The sequence below is a fragment of the Pristiophorus japonicus genome, chromosome 32 (assembly GCF_044704955.1).
Source record: "Pristiophorus japonicus isolate sPriJap1 chromosome 32, sPriJap1.hap1, whole genome shotgun sequence".
Lineage (NCBI taxonomy): Eukaryota > Metazoa > Chordata > Chondrichthyes > Pristiophoridae > Pristiophorus > Pristiophorus japonicus.
The window spans coordinates 9214476-9237412 of NC_092008.1; the positions used below are offsets into that span (position 1 = coordinate 9214476).

At 57.1% G+C, this 22937-nt stretch overlaps 1 protein-coding gene across 1 annotated transcript in view; it reads left to right on the top strand.

Annotated features, from left to right (window-relative positions):
• The first annotated feature begins 14708 nt into the window (after nucleotides 1–14708).
• itih6 (inter-alpha-trypsin inhibitor heavy chain family member 6) overlaps nucleotides 14709–22937 on the top strand; it is a 104563-nt gene continuing 96334 nt past the window's right edge. The window contains exon 1 of the mRNA XM_070869109.1: nucleotides 14709–14807. Coding sequence (XP_070725210.1) covers nucleotides 14709–14807 — 99 coding nt within the window. The remainder of the gene's footprint in view (nucleotides 14808–22937) is intronic.

Below are 22937 nucleotides of genomic sequence, written 5' to 3' on the forward strand. Positions count from 1 at the left end.
TACGGCGCTCCCTCAGTACTGCCCCTCCGACAGCGCAGTGCGCGCTCTCTCAGTACCGCCCCTCCGACAGTGCGGCACTCCCTCAGTACTGCCCCTCCGATAGTGCAGCGCTCCCTCAGTACCGCCCCTCCGATAGTGCGGCGCTCCCTCAGTACTGCCCCTCCGACAGTGCGGCGCTCCCTCAGTACTGCCCCTCCGATAGTGCGGCGCTCCCTCAGTACCGCCCCTCCGACAGTGCAGCGCTCCCTCAGTACCGCCCCTCCAACAGTGCGGGGCTCCCTCAGTACTGCCCCTCCGACAGTGCGGCGCTCCCTCAGTACTGCCCCTCCGACAGTGCGGGGCTCCCTCAGTACTGCCCCTCCGACAGTGCGGCGCTCCCTCAGTACCGTCCCTCCGACAGTGCGGCGCTCCCTCAGTACCGCCCCTCCGACAGTACGGCTCTCCCTCAGTACCGCCCCTCCGACAGTGCGGCGCTCCCTCAGTACTGCCCCTCCGACAGTGCGGCACTCCCTCAGTACTGCCCCTCCGACAGTGCGGCACTCCCTCAGTACTGCCCCTCCGACAGCGTAGTGCGGTGCTCCCTCAGTACTGCCCTTCTGATAGTGCGGCGCTCCCTAATTACCGCCCCTCCGACAGTGCGGTGTTCCCTCAGTACCGCCACTCTGATAGTGCGGCGCTCCCTCAGTACTGCCCCTCCGACAGTGCGGCGCTCCCTCAGTACTGCCCCTCCGACAGTGCGGCGCTCCCTCAGTACTGCCCCTCCGATAGTGCGGCGCTCCCTCAGTACTGCCCCTCCGACAGCGCAGTGCGGCGCTCCCTCAGTACTGCCCCTCCGACAGTGCGGCGCTCCCTCAGTACTGCCCCTCCGATAGTGCGGCGCTCACTCAGTACTACCCCTCCGACAGCGCAGTGCGCGCTCTCTCAGTACCGCCCCTCCGATAGTGCGGCGCTCCCTCAGTACTGCCCCTCCGACAGTGCAGTGCGGCGCTCCCTCAGTACCACCCCTCCGACAGTGCGGCACTCCCTCAGTACTGCCCCTCCGATAGTGCGGCGCTCCCTCAGTACCGCCCCTCCGATAGTGCGGCGCTCCCTCAGTACTGCCCCTCCGACAGTGCGGCGCTCCCTCAGTACTGCCCCTCCGATAGTGCGGCGCTCCCTCAGTACTGCACTGCAGTGTCAGCCTATATTTCTGTGCTCAAGTCCCTGGAGTGGGACTTGAACCCATGACCTTCTGACTCTCTGAGACCCACTGAGCCACAGTGCACCTTACACAGGAGCGTAAATAAGACAACATTTAACACTGAGCCACATAAGGAGATATTAGGGACAAGCGACTAAAAGCTGGCTCAATGAGGTCGGTTTTAAGGAGCCTCTTAAAGGAGGCGAGAGAGGCGGAGAGGTTTAGGGAGGGAGTTCCAGAGCTCGGGGCCCAGGCCGCTGAAGGCACGGCTGCCAATGGCGGAGTGATGGAAATGGTAGATGCTCAAGAGGCCGGTATTGGAGGAGTGCAGAGATCTCGGGAGGGTTGTAGGGGCTGGAGCTTCCAATATTTGAAGGGGCTGCTCCTCAAATTCTGGCTGCACTTCAGTCCCACACTCCAGATCTGTGGGCACCCTGTGCGGAGGGGAGCGGGCAGGTCCGAGGGCCTCCTCGTGGGGACTGCTCCTGGGCCTGGCCAAGGGAGTCTTCAGCCGGTCCAGGCAGCGGGCGGTCGAGGGGGTCGTTCAGCCCCGCCTGCCTGCCTCTCTTCCGTGGTTACATCCGAGCCAAGGTGTCCCTGGAGATGGAGCACGCGGTGTCCACCAGTACGCTCGCGGCCTTCCGCAAGAGGTGGGCGCCGGAGGGACTGGAGTGCATCATCACCCTCGGCAAACACATTTTAATTTGACCATTTATTGCCTAAAGTTTAATTTCCTTAAGTTTGTTGGTTTTAGTGCTCCCTCTTTAATCAGGAGTCACTTGATTTATTAATTTAATGTTTACAGGTGCAACTACAATAGTTGTAGGGGCTGGAGGAGGTTACAGAGATAGGGAGGGGTGTAGGGGCTGGAGGAGGTTACAGAGATAGGGAGTGGTGTAGGGGCTAGAGGGGGTTAGAGAGATAGGGAGGGGTGTAGGGGCTGGAGGAGGTTACAGAGATTGAGAGGGATGTAGGGGCTGGAGGAGGTTACAGAGATAGGGAGGGGTGTAGGGACTGGAGGGGATTACGGAGATAGGGAGGGGTGTAGGGGCTGGAGGAGGTTACAGAGATAGGGAGGGGTGTAGGGGCTGGAGGAGGTTACAGAGATAGGGAGGGTTGTAGGGGCTGGAGGAGGTTACAGAGATAGGGAGGGGTGTAGAGACTGGAGGAGGTTACGGAGATAGGGAGGGGTGTAGGGGCTGGAGGGGATTACGGAGATAGGGAGGGGTGCAGGGGCTGGAGGAGGTTACAGAGATAGGGAGGGCTGGTGGAGGTTACGGTGCAGGAGTTGGAGGGGTGAAAGTGCGATCGGGCAGTGAAGAGGTTAAAGATGATGTGAAAGGCCTCTCAGTGTGAACTTATGTAAACTTACAGACTTGCCTTTGAGCAAGTTGCCCGGAGTCGAATTGGTAACACTGGGCTCCCTAACTAGGTCCCGGTGTTGCACCACTCCGAAGAAAAGCTGGCATTTAGTACCTCGCCAGTTAATCCCACCCACTGGCACTTCGGACAAGGCCCCGAGAGAGAGAGGGAGAGAGACGGCTTTGAGTGAACCCGGGCCTGATCCAGCCGGATGTGTAGGCCCATTGATTGAAGCAGAACAGAGGTGCCTTGTGAAGAATGCTGCACTAGGGGCCTGTTCTCACGCTCAGACCCTCGGCCGACATTGCCAACCTTGGAGGTGGTCCAGGGAAGCAGCCCGCCTTTCAAGCCCGCAGGCCCAATCTCTTGGCCAAAGGGGAAAGGTCAGCCACTGGCCAATCAGGAACTGCGACAGCAAGCGCCAAGTGACTCAATCCTCGCAAGTGTTGCAAGCGCCTGATCTCCTCGAGCCTGTTACATTAGGAACAGGAGGAGGCCATTCAGCCCCTCGAGCCTGTTACATTAGGGACAGGAGGAGGCCATTCAGCCCCTCGAGCCTGTTACATTAGGGACAGGAGGAGGCCATTCAGCCCCTCGAGCCTGTTACATTAGGAACAGGAGGAGGCCATTCAGCCCCTCGAGCCTGTTACATTAGGGACAGGAGGAGGCCCATTCAGCCCCTCGAGCCTGTTACATTAGGAACAGGAGGAGGCCATTCAGCCCCTCGAGCCTGTTACATTAGGAACAGGAGGAGGCCATTCAGCCCCTCGAGCCTGTTACATTAGGAACAGGAGGAGGCCATTCAGCCCCTCGAGCCTGTTACATTAGGGACAGGAGGAGGCCATTCAGCCCCTCGAGCCTGTTACATTAGGAACAGGAGGAGGCCATTCAGCCCCTCGAGCCTGTTACATTAGGGACAGGAGGAGGCCCATTCAGCCCCTCGAGCCTGTTACATTAGGAACAGGAGGAGGCCATTCAGCCCCTCGAGCCTGTTACATTAGGAACAGGAGGAGGCCATTCAGCCCCTCGAGCCTGTTACATTAGGAACAGGAGGAGGCCATTCAGCCCCTCGAGCCTGTTACATTAGGAACAGGAGGAGGCCATTCAGCCCCTCAAGTCTTTGCTCCATATCCCCCGAAACCCATGCACAATAAAACCCTCTCCAACTCAGCTGAAGACTTGTCCAATGGCCTCCATCCTCGGTATCTTTTTGGGGGAAGGATTTGCGGATTCCCACTGGCCCTTGTGTGAAGGAGGGGCTAGGCGGTGGGCGTTGCGGGGGAGGGGGGGCCATACATTTGGTCACACGGCCTTCGACCTGCGAGGGATAAGGGAACCAGCCAGTGAAATTTTGCAGATGCCTGTCAACCAAAGGAAGGATAATTGCCATAGAGGGAGTGCAGCGAAGGTTCACCAGACTGATTCCTGGGAGGGCAGGCCTGTCGTATGAGGAGAGATTGGGGCGACTGGGCCGATATTCTCTGGAGTTTAGAAGAATGAGAGGGGGTCTCATTGAAAGGTATAAAATTCTGACGGGGTTGGACAGACTGGATGCGGGGTGGATGTTTCCCCGGGGCTGGGAAGTCTAGAACAAGGGCTCACACAGTCTCAGGATACGGGGTAGGAAATTTAGGAGCGAGATGAGGAGAAATGTTTTCACTCCGAGGGTGGTGAACCTGTGGAATTCTCTACCACAGAAGGCTGTGGAGGCCAAGTCACTGAATATATTTAAGAGGGAGACAGATCGATTTCTAGACACAAAAGGCATCAAGGGGTATGGGGAGAAAGCGGGAATATGGTGTTGGGATAGAGGATCAGCCATGATCATATTGAATGGCTGTGCAGATTCAAGGGGCCGAATGGCCTACTACTGCTCCTGTTTTCTATGTTTCTATAACGTAATGGGTGGAATCAGATCTTCAACTATGTAACGCTCCTAATTGAGGTGACCTGAGAGCACAGAAGCAAATCGGTCATCCCAAGTGAGACGAAATCTTCACTCGCAGTCGCCTACAGATACCAGGCCCACAACCCATCCTCAAACACGTCAAGCAAAGGCACCAAACATGGCAATGTATGTGTCCGTGACTCAGAGTCCGCCGAACACTCCCACGCCAACCAGATAAACCCATGGCTCAACCAAATATAGCATCACAATGGACCCAACCCCTTCCCATTCACTCCCATTGTACATAATCCCAATGGACCCAACCTCTTCCCATTCACTGTACACATAACCAATGGACCCAAACCCCTTCCCATTCACTCCCATTGTACATAATCCCAATGGACCCAACCTGTTCCCATTCACTGTACACAATCCCAATGGACCCAAACCCCTTCCCATTCACACCCACTGTACACAATCCCGATGGACCCAACCCCTTCCCATTCACTCCCATTGTACACAATCCCAATGGACCCAACCCCTTCCCATTCACTCCCACTGTACACAATCCCAATGGACCCAACCTCTTCCCATTCACTCCCACTGTACACAATCCCAATGGACCCAACCTCTTCCCATTCACTCCCATTGTACACAATCCAAATGGACCCAAACCCTTCCCATTCACTCCCACTGTACACAATCCCAATGGACCCAACCTCTTCCCATTCACTCCCATTGTACACAATCCAAATGGACCCAAACCCTTCCCATTCACTCCCACTGTACACAATCCCAATGGACCCAAACCCTTCCCATTCACTCCCACTGCACACAATCCCGATGTACACTGAGACACGCACACAGGGACCGTACAATACCAGATGTGAAACCACAGTTTCTTCTTCCTGCACTCTTTGAAATACATCTGTTAATTGTATCCTGCTGTGCATTTATAGGAATTGGAAATATTTTTGGGTCAGGATTTGAACCTGTGTAACAGTTTATAAATTGTGCAACTGGGTGGAATGTTTCCCGACTGATCCCTAAGGTCACAGCAATTCATCTGGAACCTGAAGGAATTTTCACCTTACTGTCCAGGAACTCTTGTTTATCTTCAGTGAGTACTTATACGCCCATGTTAGCTTCTCTTCCCATTTGAGGCAAATGGTAAGCGTCTGACTGTCTCATCAAACACTCCCAGGGCGGGTACAGCACGGGGTTAGATACAGAGTAAAGCTCCCTCTACACTGTCTCATCAAACACTCCCAGGGCAGGTACAGCACGGGGTTAGATATAGAGTAAAGCTCCCTCTACACTGTCCCATCAAACACTCCCAGGGCAGGTACAGCACGGGGTTAGATACAGAGTAAAGCTCCCTCTACACTGCCTCATCAAACACTCCCAGGGCAGGTACAGCACGGGGTTAGATACAGAGTAAATCTCCCTCTACACTGTCCCCATCAAACACTCCCAGGGCAGGTACAGGGGGTTAGATACAGAGTAAAGCTCCCTCTACACTGTCCCATCAAACACTCCCAGGGCAGGTACAGCACGGGGTTAGATACAGAGTAAAGCTCCCTCTACACTGTCCCATCAAACACTCCCAGGGCAGGTACAGCACGGGGTTAGATACAGAGTAAAGCTCCCTCTACACTGTCTCATCAAACACTCCCAGGGCAGGTACAGCACGGGGTTAGATACGGAGTAAAGCTCGCTCTACACTGTCCCATCAAACACTCCCAGGGCAGGTACAGGGGGTTAGATACAGAGTAAAGCTCCCTCTACACTGTCCCATCAAACACTCCCAGGGCAGGTACAGGGGGTTAGATACAGAGTAAAGCTCCCTCTACACTGTCCCCATCAAACACTCCCAGGGCAGGTACAGCACGGTGTTAGATACAGAGTAAAGCTCCCTCTACACTGTCCCATCAAACACTCCCAGGGCAGGTACAGCACGGGGTTAGATACAGAGTAAAGCTCCCTCTACACTGTCCCATCAAACACTCCCAGGGCAGGTACAGGGGGTTAGATACAGAGTAAAGCTCCCTCTACACTGTCCCATCAAACACTCCCAGGGCAGGTACAGGGGGTTAGATACAGAGTAAAGCTCCCTCTACACTGTCCCCATCAAACACTCCCAGGGCAGGTACAGCACGGGGTTAGATACAGAGTAAAGCTCCCTCTACACTGCCTCATCAAACACTCCCAGGGCAGGTACAGCACGGGGTTAGATACAGAGTAAATCTCCCTCCACACTGTCCCCATCAAACACTCCCAGGGCAGGTTCAGCACGGGGTTAGATACAGAGTAAAGCTCCCTTGACACTGTCCCATCAAACACTCCCAGGGCAGGCACAGGGGGTTAGATACAGAGTAAAGCTCCCTCTACACTGTCCCATCAAACACTCCCAGGACAGGTACAGGGGGTTAGATACAGAGTAAATCTCCCTCTGCACTGTCTCATTAAAAACTCCCAGGAGAGGTACAGCACGGGGTTAGATACAGAGTAAATCTCCCTCTACACTGTCCCAGGGTTACAGATGTATTTCAGGTCAGCTGGCATGGGAAGCGAATGGAATAATAAGGATTCTGTCCAGCCTCTCCATTAGATCAGACCCAGGGACATTTCTTGCTTATGAACAAAATTAAACGGAGAAAACTTTAGTCATGGAAGAAAGGGATTTTTGGGGGGCAACGTACCTCACACCCAAAGTAACCCATGTAATCATTGGCTAACTGAGTTGACCACCTCTTGTCCCAGGTAAAATCCACACCATTACATTAGGAACAGGAGGAGGACATTCAGCCCCTCGAGCCTGTTACAGTAGGAACAGGAGGAGGCCCATTCAGCCCCTCGAGCCTGTTACATTAGGAACAGGAGGAGGCCCATTCAGCCCCTCGAGCCTGTTACATTAGGAACAGGAGGAGGCCATTCAGCCCCTCGAGCCTGTTACATTAGGAACAGGAGGCCCATTCAGCCCCTCGAGCCTGTTACATTAGGAACAGGAGGAGGCCATTCAGTCCCTCGAGCCTGTTACATTAGGGACAGGAGGAGGCCATTCAGCCCCTCGAGCCTGTTACATTAGGAACAGGAGGAGGCCATTCAGCCCCTCGAGCCCGTTACATTAGGAACAGGAGGAGGCCATCCAGCCCCTCGAGCCTGTTACATTAGGAACAGGAGGGGGCCATTCAGCCCCTCGAGCCTGTTACATTAGGAACAGGAGGAGGCCCATTCAGCCCCTCGAGCCTGTTACATTAGGAACAGGAGGAGGCCGTTCAGCCCCTCAAACCTGTTAGATTAGGAACAGGAGGAGGCCGTTCAGCCCCTCGAGCCTGTTACATTAGGAACAGGAGGAGGCCGTTCAGCCCCTCAAATCTGTTAGATTAGGAACAGGAGGAGGCCGTTCAGCCCCTCGAGCCTGTTACATTAGGAACAGGAGGGGGCCATTCAGCCCCTCGAGCCTGTTACATTAGGAACAGGAGGAGGCTCATTCAGCCCCTCGAGCCTGTTACATTAGGAACAGGAGGAGGCCCATTCAGCCCCTCGAGCCTGTTACATTGGGAACAGGAGGAGGCCCATTCAGCCCCTCGAGCCTGTTACACTAGGAACAGGAGGAGGCCCATTCAGCCCCTCGAACTTGTTACATTAGGAACAGGAGGAGGCCATTCAGCCCCTCGAGCCTGTTCCACAATTGAATGAGGTCCTGGGTGATCTGTGACTAACTCCATGAACCCTCACTCACCCATATCCCTGAATGCCTCCGGTTGTCAGAACTGTATCAATCCCAGATTTAAAATTAACCATTGACCCAGCATCAATGCCGTATGTGGGAGAGAGTTTTAACTTCCACCGCCCTTTGTGTGTAGAAGTGTTTCCTAATTTCACTCCTGAAAGGTCTGGCTCTCATTTTTAGACAATGCGCCCCAGTCTGTGATTCCCCAACCAGCGGGAATACTTTCTCTCTATCTGTTCCCTCTTAATATTTTGAAAACTTCGATCTGATCACCCCTTAACTTTCTAAATTCCAGAGAATACAACCCTAGTTTGTGTAATCGCTGCATAATTTAATCCTTGGAGTCCGGGTAACATTCTGGTAAAGCTCCCTCCAAGGCCGATATATCCTCCCTAAAGTGTGGGGCCCGGAACTGCTCACAGTGCTCCAGGTGTGGGCTAACCGGGGATCTGGTCCCTGTGGATCTTGAATAAGGGATAGGATTTGGGGGTTTGTCGGTGGGAGGAGAATAAACTCAATCATCTTCGGTGGCTATCCTGTGTCTGTCACCTCTCGCGCATGCCCCGAGTTCCATCGCTCCGCCATCGGTGGCCGGGCCTTCAGCCGCCTGGGCCCCGAGCTCTGGAACTCCCTCCCTAAACCTCTCCGCCTCTCTCTCCTCCTTCAACACCAGCAGCCTGTGTGTGTGGCCGATAATTATACCTCAACCAACATTGCTAAAAGGAGATGATCTGGTCATTATCACATGGCTGTTTCAGAGACCTTTCTGTGCTCAAAGTTGCCCCATCTCACTGACTGTATCTGTACTGATGTTAATCCAGCTCTCTCACACTGTCACTCAGTAACCCCTCTCCCCCAGCGCCCTGTGTTACTGACTGTATCTGTACTGATGTTAATCCAGCTCCCTCACACTGTCACTCAGTAACCCCTCCCCCAGCACCCTGTGTCACTGACTGTATCTGTACTGATGTTAATCCAGCTCCCTCACACTGTCACTCAGTAACTCCTCTCCCCCAGCACCCTGTGTCACTGACTGCATCTGTACTGATGTTAATCCAGCTCCCTCACACTGTCACTCAGTAACCCCTCTCCCCCAGCGCCCTGTGTCACTGACTTTATCTCTACTGATGTTAATCCAGCTCCCTCACACTGTCACTCAGTAACCCCTCTCCCCCAGCGCCCTGTGTCACTGACTATCTGTACTGATGTTAATCCAGCTCCCTCACACTGTCACTCAGTAATCCCTCTCCCCCAGCACCCTGTGTTACTGACTGTATCTGTACTGATGTTAATCCAGCTCCCTCACACTGTCACTCAGTAACCCCTCTCCCCCAGCGCCCTGTGTCACTGACTGTATCTGTACTGATGTTAATCCAGCTCCCTCACACTGTCACTCAGTAACCCCTCTCCCCCAGCGCCCTGTGTTACTGACTGTATCTGTACTGATGTTAATCCAGCTCCCTCACACTGTCACTCAGTAACCCCTCTCCCCCAGCGCCCTGTGTTACTGACTGTATCTGTACTGATGTTAATCCAGCTCCCTCACACTGTCACTCAGTAACCCCTCTCCCCCAGCACCCTGTGTCACTGACTGTATCTCTACTGATGTTAATCCAGCTCCCTCACACTGTCACTCAGTAACCCCTCTCCCCCAGCACCCTGTGTTACTGACTGTATCTCTGCTGATGTTAATCCAGCTCCCTCACACTGTCACTCAGTAACCCCTCTCCCCCAGCGCCCTGTGTCACTGACTGTATCTCTACTGATGTTAATCCAGCTCCCTCACACTGTCACTCAGTAACCCCTCTCCCCCAGCGCCCTGTGTCACTGACTGTATCTCTACTGATGTTAATCCAGCTCCCTCACACTGTCACTCAGTAACCCCTCTCCCCCAGCGCCCTGTGTTACTGACTGTATCTGTACTGATGTTAATCCAGCTCCCTCACAGTGTCACTCAGTAACCCCTCTCCCCCAGCGCCCTGTGTTACTGACTGTATCTCTACTGATGTTATATAATTTAATCACAATGTTTGTGTTCTGTAAATGACCCCGAGATGATCAAGCTGATGTTTGAAAGGGTGCCATTGATAAAACACGGCTCTATAAACCACGCTATAGCTGTTAAGACTGAGCCCGGTTTAATGAAATTGGTGGATTATTTTTATTATCCTGACTCTTTTGTCTTCAACATGTTAAGAGAAAACATCGTGCACTTGAGCGACCTTCAACAGAGTTCCTTTCCGCCTGAGGAAAAGAGTGTTTGAAGACCAGGCCCTCAAATCTGCCACCAAGCCCATTATGTACAGGGCTGTAGTAATACCCGCCCTCCTGTATGGCTCAGAGACATGGACCATGTGCAGTAGACACCTCAAGTCGCTGGAGAAATACCACCAACGATGTCTCCGCAAGATCCTACAAATCCCCCGGGAGGACAGACGCACCAACGTTAGCGTCCTCGACCAGGCCAACATCCCCAGCATCGAAGCACTGACCACACTCGACCAGCTCCGCTGGGCAGGCCACATTGTCCGCATGTCCCCGACACAAGACTCCCAAAGCAAGCGCTCTACTCGGAACTCCTTCACGGCAAGCGAGCCAAAGGTGGGCAGAGGAAACGTTACAAGGGACCACCCTCAAAGCCTCCCTGATAAAGTGCAACATCCCCACCGACACCTGGGAGTCCCTGGGCCCAAAGACCAGTCCGCCCTAAGTGGAGGAAGTGCATCCGGGAGGGGCGCTGAGCACCTCGAGTCTCGTCGCCGAGAGCGTGCAGAAACCAAGCGCAGGCAGCGGAAGGAGCGTGCGGCAAACCAGTCCCACCCTCCCCTTCCCTCAACCACTGTCTGTCCCACCTGTGACAGGGACTGTGGTTCCCGTATTGGACTGTTCAGCCACCTAAGGACTCGTGTTAAGAGTGGAAGCAAGTCTTCCTCGATTCCGAGGGACTGCTTATGATACGATTTTCCAGGAGATTTCTGTGGATTAGTGTCTGATTTTGCTCTCTTACCTTTCTCAACAATACCCCTCTCCTTTTCCCCCGCACACAATGCCCTTTACTCTATCGGACAGAGAAAATCCCTCTTTCGGGATTAGGCCGGAGACCACCGTCTGCCCTCTCGGGTGGGAACAAAAGGTCCCAGAGCCACCATTGGAAGGAAGAGCGTGTGGGAGGGTTCTGGGACCCAGGGGAGAGGCGAGGGCAGAGTTGGGGAAGGGTGAGGGATGAGTGAGTGAGGAGGAGGGGAGGGTGAGAGGTGGGTGAGGTTGGAAAGGGGAGCAGGGAGGGGGGTTGGGAGGCAGGGGGGAGGGGGAGGGGGCCCTGAGGGAGTGGAGGGTGAGGAGGAGGTGAGGGAAAGGGTGAGGGGGGAGTGGGGGGGGAGGGGGGGTGAGGGAAGGGGAGGGTGAGGGTGAGGAGCAGAACGAGGGTGTGGGAGGGAGAGGGGAGAGGGTGTGGGGGGGGAGAGCGTGTAGGAGGAGGAGGGGAGAGGGCGAGGGAGGGGAATGTGCTGCGGGTGAGAGGAGAGGGGGAGAGAAGCAGGGGAGGGGGGAGGGGGAGGGGGGAGGGGGAGGGGGAGGGAGGGGTTGGAGAGGGGGATGGGGGAAGGGAGGGGAATGTGAGGGGAGGGAGGATGGGTGTGAGGGGGAGAAGGGGGGCTGGAGAGGGGGAGGGGGGAGGGGAGACGGTGTGGGGAAGAAGGAGGGAGGGAGAGGGAGAGGGTGAGGGGGAGGGAGGTGAGGATGAGGGGGGGAGGGAGGAGGAGAGGGGAGAGGGTGAGAGTGAGGAGGGGGGGAGGGGAGAGGAGAAGAGGAAAGGGTGTGGGAGGCTGGGGGTGAGGGAGCAGGGAGAGGGTGAGGGGAGGGGTTGAGGGGGGAGGGGAGTGGGTGAGGGGAGAGGGGAGAGGGTGAGGGGAGGGTGAGGGTGAGGGAGGAGGGGAGAGGGTGAGGGTGACAGAGAGGGTGAGGGGAGAGGGTGAGGGGAGGGTGAGGGTGAGGGGTGAGCGTGAGGGGGGGAGATGGGTTGTGGGAGGGGAGGGGATACGGCGAGGGGAGGGGGTGAGGGGGGGAGGGAGAGGGGGAGGGAGGGTGAGGGGAGAGGGGTGAGGGTGAGGGGAGAGGGAGAGGGGGAGGGAGGGGGAGGGGAGAGGGGTGAGGGTGAGGGGAGAGGGAGAGGGTGAGGGTGACGGAGAGGGGTGAGGGTGAGGGGAGAGGGAGAGGGAGAGGGTGAGGGAGGAGGGTGAGGGGAGTGGGTGAGGGTGAGGGGAGTGGGTGAGGGGAGAGGGTGAGGGAGGAGGGTGAGGGGAGTGGGTGAGAGTGAGGGGAGTGGGTGAGGGGAGAGGGAGAGGGTGAGGGAGGAGGGGAGAGGGTGAGGGAGAGGGTGAGGGAGGAGGGGATAGGGGAGAGGGGAGGGGAGAGGGTGAGGGTGAGGGGAGAGGGTGAGGGGAGAGGGGAGAAGGGAGAGGGTGTGGGGAAAGGGTGAGGGTGAGGGGTGAGCGTGAGGGGGGGAGATGGGGTGTGGGAGGGGAGGGGAGACGGCGAGGGGAGGGGGTGAGGGAGAGGGGGAGGGAGGGGAGGGGTGGGGGGAGGATGGGGGTGAGGGGAGAGGGTGGGGGGGAGAGGGTGAGGGGAGTGGGTGAGGGTGAGGGGAGAGGGTGAGGGGAGGGTGAGGGTGACGGAGAGGGTGAGGGGAGAGGGTGAGGGAGGAGGGGAGAGGGTGAGGGAGAGGGTGAGGGGAGAGGGTGAGGGGAGAGGGAGAGGGTGAGGGAGGAGGGGAGAGGGTGAGGGGTGAGGGGAGAGGGTGAGGGGAGTGGGTGACGGTGAGGGGAGTGGGTGAGGGGAGAGGGAGAGGGTGAGGGAGGAGGGAGAGGGTGAGGGGAGGGTGAGGGGTGAGGGGAGAGGGTGAGGGGAGAGGGTGAGGGGAGTGGGTGACGGTGAGGGGAGTGGGTGAGGGGAGAGGGAGAGGGTGAGGGAGGAGGGGAGAGGGTGAGGGGAGAGGGTGAGGGGAGGGTGAGGGGAGAGGGTGAGGGAGAGGGTGAGGGGAGGGTGAGGGGAGGAGGGGAGAGGGTGAGGGAGGAGGGGAGAGGGTGAGGGGAGAGGGTGAGGGGTGAGGGGAGGGTGAGGGGAGAGGGCGAGGGGTGAGGGGAGGGTGAGGGGAGAGGGTGAGGGGTGAGGGGAGGGTGAGGGGTGAGGGGAGGGTGAGGGGAGGAGGGTGAGGGTGAGGGGAGTGGGTGAGGGTGAGGGGAGTGGGTGAGGGGAGAGGGAGAGGGTGAGGGGTGAGGGAGGGTGAGGGAGAGGGTGAGGGAGGAGGGGAGAGGGTGAGGGGAGAGGGTGAGGGGTGAGGGGAGGGTGAGGGGAGAGGGTGAGGGGTGAGGGGAGGGTGAGGGGAGAGGGTGAGGGGAGAGGGGAGGGTGAGGGGAGAGGGTGGGGGAGGAGGGGAGAGGGTGAGGGGAGTGGGTGAGGGTGAGGGGAGTGGGTGAGGGGAGAGGAGAGGGTGAGGGGTGAGGGGAGGGTGAGGGGAGAGGGTGAGGGAGGAGGGGAGAGGGTGAGGGGAGAGGGTGAGGGGTGAGGGGAGGGTGAGGGGAGGGTGAGGGGAGAGGGTGAGGGGTGAGGGGAGGGTGAGGGGAGAGGGTGAGGGAGGAGGGGAGAGGGTGAGGGGAGAGGGTGAGGGGTGAGGGGAGGGTGAGGGGAGGGTGAGGGGAGAGGGTGAGGGGTGAGGGGAGGGTGAGGGGTGAGGGGAGGGTGAGAGGGAGAGGGTGAGGGTGAGGGGAGTGGGTGAGGGGTGAGGGGAGGGTGAGGGAGAGGGTGAGGGGTGAGGGGAGGGTGAGGGGTGAGGGGAGGGTGAGGGAGAGGGTGAGGGGTGAGGGGAGGGTGAGGGAGAGGGTGAGGGGTGAGGGGAGGGTGAGGGGTGAGGGGAGGGTGAGGGGAGTGGGTGAGGGGTGAGGGGAGGGTGAGGGGAGTGGGTGAGGGGTGAGGGGAGGGTGAGGGGTGAGGGGAGGGTGAGGGGAGAGGGTGAGGGAGGAGGGGAGAGGGTGAGGGGTGAGGGGAGAGGGTGAGGGAGGAGGGGAGAGGGTGAGGGGAGGGTGAGGGGAGGGTGAGGGGAGAGGGTGAGGGAGAGGGTGAGGGGTGAGGGGAGGGTGAGGGGAGGGTGAGGGGAGAGGGTGAGGGGAGGGTGAGGGGAGGGTGAGGGGAGGGTGAGGGGTGAGGGGAGGGAGAGGGTGAGGGGTGAGGGGAGGGTGAGGGGTGAGGGGAGGGTGAGGGAGAGGGTGAGGGGTGAGGGGAGGGTGAGGGGAGAGGGTGAGGGAGGAGGGGAGAGGGTGAGGCGGGGGAGATGGGGTGTGGGAGGGGGCCGCTGAGCTAGCGGACCATTTCAAACACCTGGCAGCACCTCACATGCGAGCGTTCTCCGACAGTCGCCTCACTGTTTCCTCACGGACCTTAAAATAACCTCCTTTTAAAAAAATATTTTGTTTCGTTACGAGCTCCAACTGCTTTGAAAGCCCAAGCCAAACATGCAGAGGGCGTGATGGTAACAGAAGTATTGGCGCATGGCCATGAAAGACTACAAAAACACAGTAAGGCAGGGCAGGCTTGGCGAACACCCGAAGAGGAGGCCGAAGGGACGTGATTTTTTTTACATTCAGGAGGTGCGTAGAATCTTTAAGAAGCTCAGGAGCAGGTCCAGCTTTTCACTGTTCTGTCGGAGCAGACAGGAGCCCAGAATTACCGACCCCGCTCTCTCTGCGTGCAGCCCTTCCCAAAGGCCGGATCATGGCCCCCCTCGCTCACTTGGCGACCACACTCGCCCTCTGTGCCGCCATCTTGGCGCTGCCCGGTGAGGCCGCGCCCCACAGGCCGGGACAACAGGTGAGTAGGACCGGGAGCTTTGGTTACTGCTCCGACCATGACCCTTGACACCCCCCCTCCACCCACCTCCCGCCCCCTCGCCAACCGCCTCCGACGGTGCGGCAGTCCCTCGGTATCGCCCCTCCGACAGTGCGGCGCTCCCTCGGTACTGCCCCTCCAACAGTACGGCACTCCCTCAGTACTGCCCCTCTGACAGTGGGGCGCTCCCTCAGTACCGCCCCTCCGACAGTGCAGTGCTCCCTCAGTACCGCCCCTCCGACAGTGCAGTGCTCCCTCAGTACCGTCCCTCCGACAGTGCGGCGCTCCCTCAGTACCGCCCCTCCGACAGTGCGGCGCTCCCTCAGTACCGCCCCTCCGACAGTGCGGGGCTCCCTCAGTACCGCCCCTCCGACAGTGCGGGGCTCCCTCAGTACTGCCCCTCCGACAGTGCGGCGTTCCCTCAGTACTGCCCCTCCGACAGTGCGGCGCTCCCTCAGTACTGCCCCTCCGACAGTGCGGCGCTCCCTCAGTACTGCCCCTCCGACAGTGCGGGGCTCCCTCAGTCCTGACCCTCCGACAGTGCGGGGCTCCCTCAGTACTGCCCCTCCGACAGTGCGGCGCTCCCTCAGTACTGCCCCTCCGACAGTGCGAGGCTCCCTCAGTACCGTCCTTCCAACAGTGCGACGCTCCCTCAGTACTGTCCCTCCGACAGTGTGGCATTCCCTCAGTCATCATCATCACCATAGGCAGTCCCTCGGAATCGAGGAAGACTTGCTTCCACTCTTAACACGAGGCCTCACGTGGCTGAACAGTCCAATACGGGAACCACAGTCCCTGTCACAGGGTGGGACAGACAGTGGTTGAGGGAAGGGGAGGGTGGGACTGGTTTGCCGCACGCTCCTTCCGCTGCCTGCGCTTGGTTTCTGCACGCTCTCGGCGACGAGACTCGAGGTGCTCAGCGCCCTCCCGGATGCGGTCGAGACACAGAAACAGCTGGGAAGGTCGGGACTGTGTGTTGGACTCTTCTTCCCTCAAACGCGTCTCAAAACTAGTGAGAGAGGGAGATGGAGAGAGAATGAAAGAGCGAAGCAAAGAAAAAGAGAGGTACAAAGACAGAAGGAAGAAAGGAAGACAGACAAAACGCAAGTGCGAAAAAAAAAGTCAGGAGCGAGTGAAAGAGGGAAAAAGAAAGCGAAAAAAGAGGGAAAACGAGGGAGGAAGAAAGAGAGAGGAAGAGAGAGAGAAAAAGGGAGAACAAGGGAAAAAAATGAGAGAGAAAGAGAGTGAAAGAAAGGGAGAGAGAAAGAATGAAAGAGGGTTCAAAGAAAAAGAAGGCTAGAAAGACAGAAAGAAGAGAGACAGAGAACGCAAAAGTGCAAAAGAAATTAAGGAGCGCGAGAAAGAGGTAAAAAGAAAGGAAAAGAGAAAGAGCGATCGAGAGAAAACGAGAGAGAGAAAGAGAGAGGAAGAGAGAGAAAGAAAGAGAGAGTGAAGGAATGAAAGAGGGAAACAAATAAAGAGACAGAAAGACAGAAAGGAAGACAGAGAGAATGTGCGAAAGCAAGGAAGGAGCAAGAGAAAGAGGGAAAAAAGAAAGAGCGATAGAAAGAGAAAGAGACAGAAATAAAGAGGGAGAAAGAGACAGAAATAAAGAGGGAGAGAGAGAAAGAGACAGAAATAAAAAGGAATAGAGAGAGAGAAAGAGAAAGAAATAAAAAAGGAATAGAGAGAGAGAGAAAAACAGATAAAGAAAGAATTAATTTGCAATTTTACAGCGCCGATCACTCAAAGTGCATCACAGCCAAAGCAGCAATATTGACTGTGGTCACTGTTGTGGGGGAGAGGGTCAAAGGTTGGTCCCTGGTTCTGAATGAACCGGGAGTCACAGTGGTTCAACAGCTCCACCTTATGGTGAGGCCGAGCTCAGCCTGCCACCTGTGAGCACAGAGTTCCCTATCTCGGCTCCTCAGTCGCAGGAAGGCATGGAGTCAACGACAGGCGCTCCCGAGCAGCGGCAGGGGCAGACTGCAGTGAGAAAGGGAGAGATACCATGCTGGGGGCAGTCGGGCGGGTCATTGTGAGTAGGGACTGAGATACGATGTTGGAAACAGTACTCTGTATCTAACCCCGTGCTGCACCTGCCCTGGGAGTGTTTGATGGGACAGTGTAGAGGGAGCTTTACTCTGTATCTAACCCCGTGCTGCACCTGCCCTGGGAGTGTTTGATGGGACAGTGTAGAGGGAGGTTTACACTGTATCTAACCCCGTGCTGCACCTGCCCTGGGAGTGTTTGATGGGACAGTGTAGAGGGAGCTTTACTCTGTATTGAACCCCCTGTACCTGCCCTGGGAGTGTTTGAAGGGACAGTGTAGAGGAAGCTTTACTCTGTATCTAACCCCGTGCTGTACCTGCCCTGGGAGTGTTTGATGGGACAGTGTAGAGGGAGGTTTACTCTGTATCTAACCCCGTGCTGCACCTGCCCTGGGAGTGTTTGATGGGACAGTGTAGAGGGAGCTTTACTCTGTATCGAGCCCCCTGTACCTGCCCTGGGAGTGTTTGATGGGACAGTGTAGAGGGAGCTTTACTCTGTATCTAACCCCGTGCTGTACCTGCCCTGGGAGTGTGTGATGGGACAGTGTAGAGGGAGCTTTACTCTGTATCTAACCCCCTGTACCTGCCCTGGGAGTGTTGGATGGGACAGTGTAGAGGGAGCTTTACTCTGTATCTAACCCAGTGCTGTACCTGCCCTGGGAGTGTTGGATGGGACAGTGTAGAGGGAGCTTTACTCTGTATCTAACCCCATGCTGTACCTGCCCTGGGAGTGTTGGATGGGACAGTGTAGAGGGAGCGATTCTCTGTTGAATGTGCTTGAAGAGGTTGATGAGGATTGGGAACGTGTGGGGGTTTTGACGTGACTCCGACACACTGAAGCCTTACATTGGCCAGTGACAATGAACAGGAGGCTGTGTGTGTGCGCGCAGTAGGCTTGAGTTCCATTGAGCACTGAGTCACACAGGGTATGCTTCTCATTGTGCAGCACAGGAAATACAGATACTTAGGTTAACTTCGGTCAATAGCAATCCCTCACCATCGTGCATCCACTCTCACGGTGCCAGTACTGAGGGAGCGCCGCACTGTCGGAGGGGCGGTACTGAGGGCGTGCCGAGATGTTGGAATTGGGGCAGCACGGCGATGTTGGGAGGGGTGTAGGGACTGGAGGAGGTTACAGGGATAGGGAGGGAGCGAGAAGGCCACGAGGATAAGAGTTTTAAAATCGAGGCTTTGCCGGACCGTGATCCAATGTAGGTCAGCGAGCACAGGGGGTGATGGGTGAGTGGGACTCGGTGTGAGTTAGGACACGGGGTCAGTGAGCACAGGGGGTGATGGGTGAGCGGGACTCGGTGTGAGTTAGGACACGGGGCAGTGAGCACAGGGGGTGATGGGTGAGCGGGACTCGGTGTGAGTTAGGACACGGGTCAGTGAGCACAGGGGGTGATGGGTGAGTGGGACACGGTGCGAGTTAGGACACGGGGCAGTGAGCACAGGGGGTGATGGGTGAGCGGGACTCGGTGCGAGTTAGGACACGGGTCAGTGAGCACAGGGGGTGATGGGTGAGCGGGGCTCGGTGCGAGTTAGGACACGGGGTCAGCGAGCACAGGGGGTGATGGGTGAGTGAGACACGGTGCGAGTTAGGACACGGGGCAGTGAGCACAGCGGGTGATGGGTGAGTGGGACTCGGTGCGAGTTAGGACACGGGGCAGTGAGCACAGGGGGTGATGGGTGAGTGGGACTCGGTGCGAGTTAGGACACGGGGTCAGTGAGCACAGGGGGTGATGGGTGAGCGGGGCTCGGTGCGAGTTAGGACACGGGGTCAGCGAGCACAGGGGGTGATGGGTGAGCGGGACTCGGTGCGAGTTAGGACACGGGGCCAGCCGAGTTTTGGAGGAGCTGAAGCTTATGGTGAGTGGAATGTGGGAGGCCGGCCAGGAGCGCGCTGGAATAGTCGAGTGTGGGTTGCGTGCTCGGGTTGTCAAACAAAAGGCACAAGGATTGGATCCTGAATGGAATCACAGCACCAGACTTCCAGTTGGACCGGCGGTTGAATTCCAATAGACCGACGTCACCCTGTATCCGGAGCCCAACTTTATGTCACTCTCTGGGCACAACCTCAGTCCTCTCGCAGTTCTTGGGAGCGTTTTCCGACAAGCAAGAGTAAGAATCCCGACAGCTGTTTTTTGTTCCCGCACCCACAGCCTTCCCAATCATCATCATCAGAGGCGGTCCCTCGAAGCGAGGATGACTTGCTTCCACGTCAAAAAGGGATGAGTTCCCAGGTGTTTCAGTGAACGACCTAATATTCCGGATCCTGAACTTCATCCTGAAGGGTGGGAGATGCCTGTGGGTGGATTTTTTTAACGTGGGGTGACCGTTGCACACCAGCCACCACACGGGGCTTGACAGAGCGAGGTCTGGGTCCAGGGGGCAAGGGTTAACCAGGACGGCTGGAGACCAGCTCTGCTGCACGGACCTAGTGCGCCCACATATCGCGCAGTGTGGGCTGGGCCCGTGCTGCCCCCTGGGCCCTCGGCTCTTCTGGGCCCCGATCACGCCCCTCTACAATCTCTCGCCGCTCCTTCACCCCGACCTCGCCGCTCCTGCTGTACCTGCCCACGCTCCAATCACCGACCTGGATCTTGATGATCCCCTGGTGAGACCACACCTGGAGTATTGTGCACAGTTTGGGTCTCCTTACCTAAGGAAGGATATACTTGCCATAGAGGGAGTGCAGCGAAGGTTCACCAGACTGATTCCTGGGATGGGGGTATTGTCCTATGAGGAGAGATTGAGCAGACTGGGCCGATATTCTCTGGAGTTTAGAAGAATGAGAGGTGATCGCATTGAAACAGACACAATTCTTACAGGGATTGACAGGGTAGATGCACGGAGGATGTTTCCCCCTGGGCTGGGGAGTCTAGAACCAGGGGTCACAGTCTCAGGATAAGGGGTCGGCCATTTAGGACTGAGATGAGGAGGAATTTCTTCACTCAGAGGGTGGTGAATCTTTGGAATTCTCTGCCCCAGAGGGCTGTGGAGGCTCAGGTGTTGAGTATATTCAAGGCTGAGATCGATAGATTTTTGGATACTGATGGAGTCACGGGGTCTGGGCGGGAAAGTGGAGTTGAGGTCGAAGATCAGCCGTGATCTCATTGAATGGCGGAGCAGGCTCGAGGGGCCGAATGGCCGACTCCTGCTCCTAATTCTTCATCATCATGGGCAGTCCCTCGGAATCGAGGAAGACTTGCTTCCACTCCTGAAGTGAGTCCTTTGGTGACTGAACAGTCCAATACGGGAGCCACAGTCCCTGTCACAGGTGGGACAGACAGTGGTTGAGGGAAGGGGAGGGTGGGACTGGTTTGCCGCACGCTCCTTCCGCTGCCTGCGCTTGGTTTCTGCACGCTCTCGGCGACGAGACTCGAGGTGCTCAACTTATGACTGTTATGGCCAAGATCCCTGGACTCTGTGCGGGAGAGCAGAGGGAGTGCCTGCCCCACAATCTATGAATGGGGCGAGAGATGGGCAGGGATTAGCCCCAACTTCTCCCAGGTAAGAGAGGCTAAACTGGCTATTATGTTTGGACCTGGCTAAACACGGAAGGGTGAGAGAGTACGGACCCTGCCCACAGCAATCACCTCCCCCGCCACCACCTTTTCAACGGGCAACTAGGGACGGGCAATCAATGTCAGCCTTGCCAGCGACGCCCACATCGCCAAAAACAAATTGAATGTATAGAGAACTGGTTGGCAGACAGGAAGCAGAGAGTCGGGATAAACAGGTCATTTTCAGAATGGCAGGCAGTGACTAGTGGGGTGCCCCAGAGCTCAGTGCTGGGACCCCAGCTATTAACAATATACATTAATGATTTGGATGAGGGAATTGAGTGTAATATCTCCAAGTTTGCAGATGACACTAAGCTGGGAGGCGGTGTGAGCTGTGAGGAGGACGCTAAGAAGCTGCAGGGTGACTTGGACAGGTTAGGTGAGTGGGCAAATGCATGGCAGATGCAGTATAATGTGGATAAATGTGAGGTTATCCACTTTGGTGGCAAAAACACGAAGGCAGAATATTATCTGAATGGCGGCATTAGGAAAAGGGGAGGTGCAACGAGACCTGGGTGTCATGGTACATCAATCATTGAAAGTTGGCATACAGGTACAGCAGGCGGTGAAGAAGGCAAATGGCATGTTGGCCTTCATAGCGAGGGGATTTGAGTATAGGAGCAGGGAGGTCTTACTGCAGTTGTACAGGGCCTTGGAGAGGCCTCACCTGGAATATTGTGTTCAGTTTTGGTCTCCTAATCTGAGGAAGGACGTTCTTGCTACTGAGGGAGTGCAGCAAAGGTTCACCAGACTGATTCCCGGAATGGCAGGACTGACATATGAGGAGAGACTGGATCGACTGGGCCTGTATTCACTGGAGTTTAGAAGGATGAGAGGGGATCTCATAGAAACATATAAAATTCTGACGGGACAGGACAGGTTAGATGCAGGAAGAATGTTCCCAATGTTGGGGAAGTCCGGAACCAGGGGACACAGTCTTAGGATAAGGGGTAGGCCATTTAGGACCGAGATGAGGAGAAACTTCTTCACTCAGAGAGTTGTTAACCTGTGGAATTCTCTACCGCAGAGAGTTGTTGATGCCAGTTCATTCGATATATTCAAGAGGAGTGCCTGCCCCACAATCTATGAATGGGGCGAGAGATGGGCAGGGATTAGCCCCAACTTCTCCCAGGTAAGAGAGGCTAAACTGGCTATTATGTTTGGACCTGGCTAAACACGGAAGGGTGAGAGAGTACGGACCCTGCCCACAGCAATCACCTCCCCCGCCACCACCTTTTCAACGGGCAACTAGGGACGGGCAATCAATGTCAGCCTTGCCAGCGACGCCCACATCGCCAAAAACAAATTGAATGTATAAAGAGCCAAATCTTGACGCAGCTCCTGCGTATCAGTGCGTCTTGCTCTCGCCTCCGAGTGAGAAGGTCCTGTGTTCGAGCCCCCGCTCCAGAGACTCGAGCCCCGTAGTCCAGGCCCGAACTCCCCCTGGTGCCAGTACTGAGGGAGCGCCGCACTGCGCTGTCGGAGGGGCGGTACTGAGGGAGCGCCGCACTGTCGGAGGGGCAGTACTGAGGGAGTGTCACACTGTCGGAGGGGCGGTACTGAGGGAGTGTCACGCTGTCGGAGGGGCGGTACTGAGGGAGCGCCGCACTGCGCTGTCGGAGGGGCGGTACTGAGGGAGCGCCGCACTGTCGGAGGGGCGGTACTGAGGGAGCGCCGCACTGTCGGAGGGGCAGTACTGAGGGAGCGCCGCACTGTCGGAGGGGCAGTACTGAGAGAGCGCCGCACTGTCGGAGGGGCGGTACTGAGGGAGCGCCGCACTGTCGGAGGGGCAGTACTGAGGGAACGCCGCACTGTCGGAGGGGCGGTACTGAGGGAGCGCCGCACTGCGCTGTCGGAAGGGCGGTACTGAGGGAGCGCCGCACTGCGCTGTCGGAGGGGCGGTACTGAGGGAGCGCCGCACTGCGCTGTCGGAGGGGCGGTACTGAGGGAGCGCCGCACTGCGCTGTCGGAGGGGCGGTACTGAGGGAACGCCACATTGTCCGAGGGGCGGTACTGAGGGAGCGCCGCACTGTCGGAGGGGCGGTACTGAGGGAGCGCCGCACTGTCGGAGGGGCAGTACTGAGGGAGCGCCGCACTGTCGGAGGGGCAGTACTGAGGGAGTGCCGCACTGTCGGAGGGGCAGTACTGAGGGAACGCCACATTGTCAGAGGGGCGGTACTCAGGGAGCGCCGCACTGTCGGAGGGGCGGTACTGAGGGAGCGCCGCACTGTCGGAGGGGCGGTACTGAGGGAGCGCCGCACTGTCGGAGGGGCGG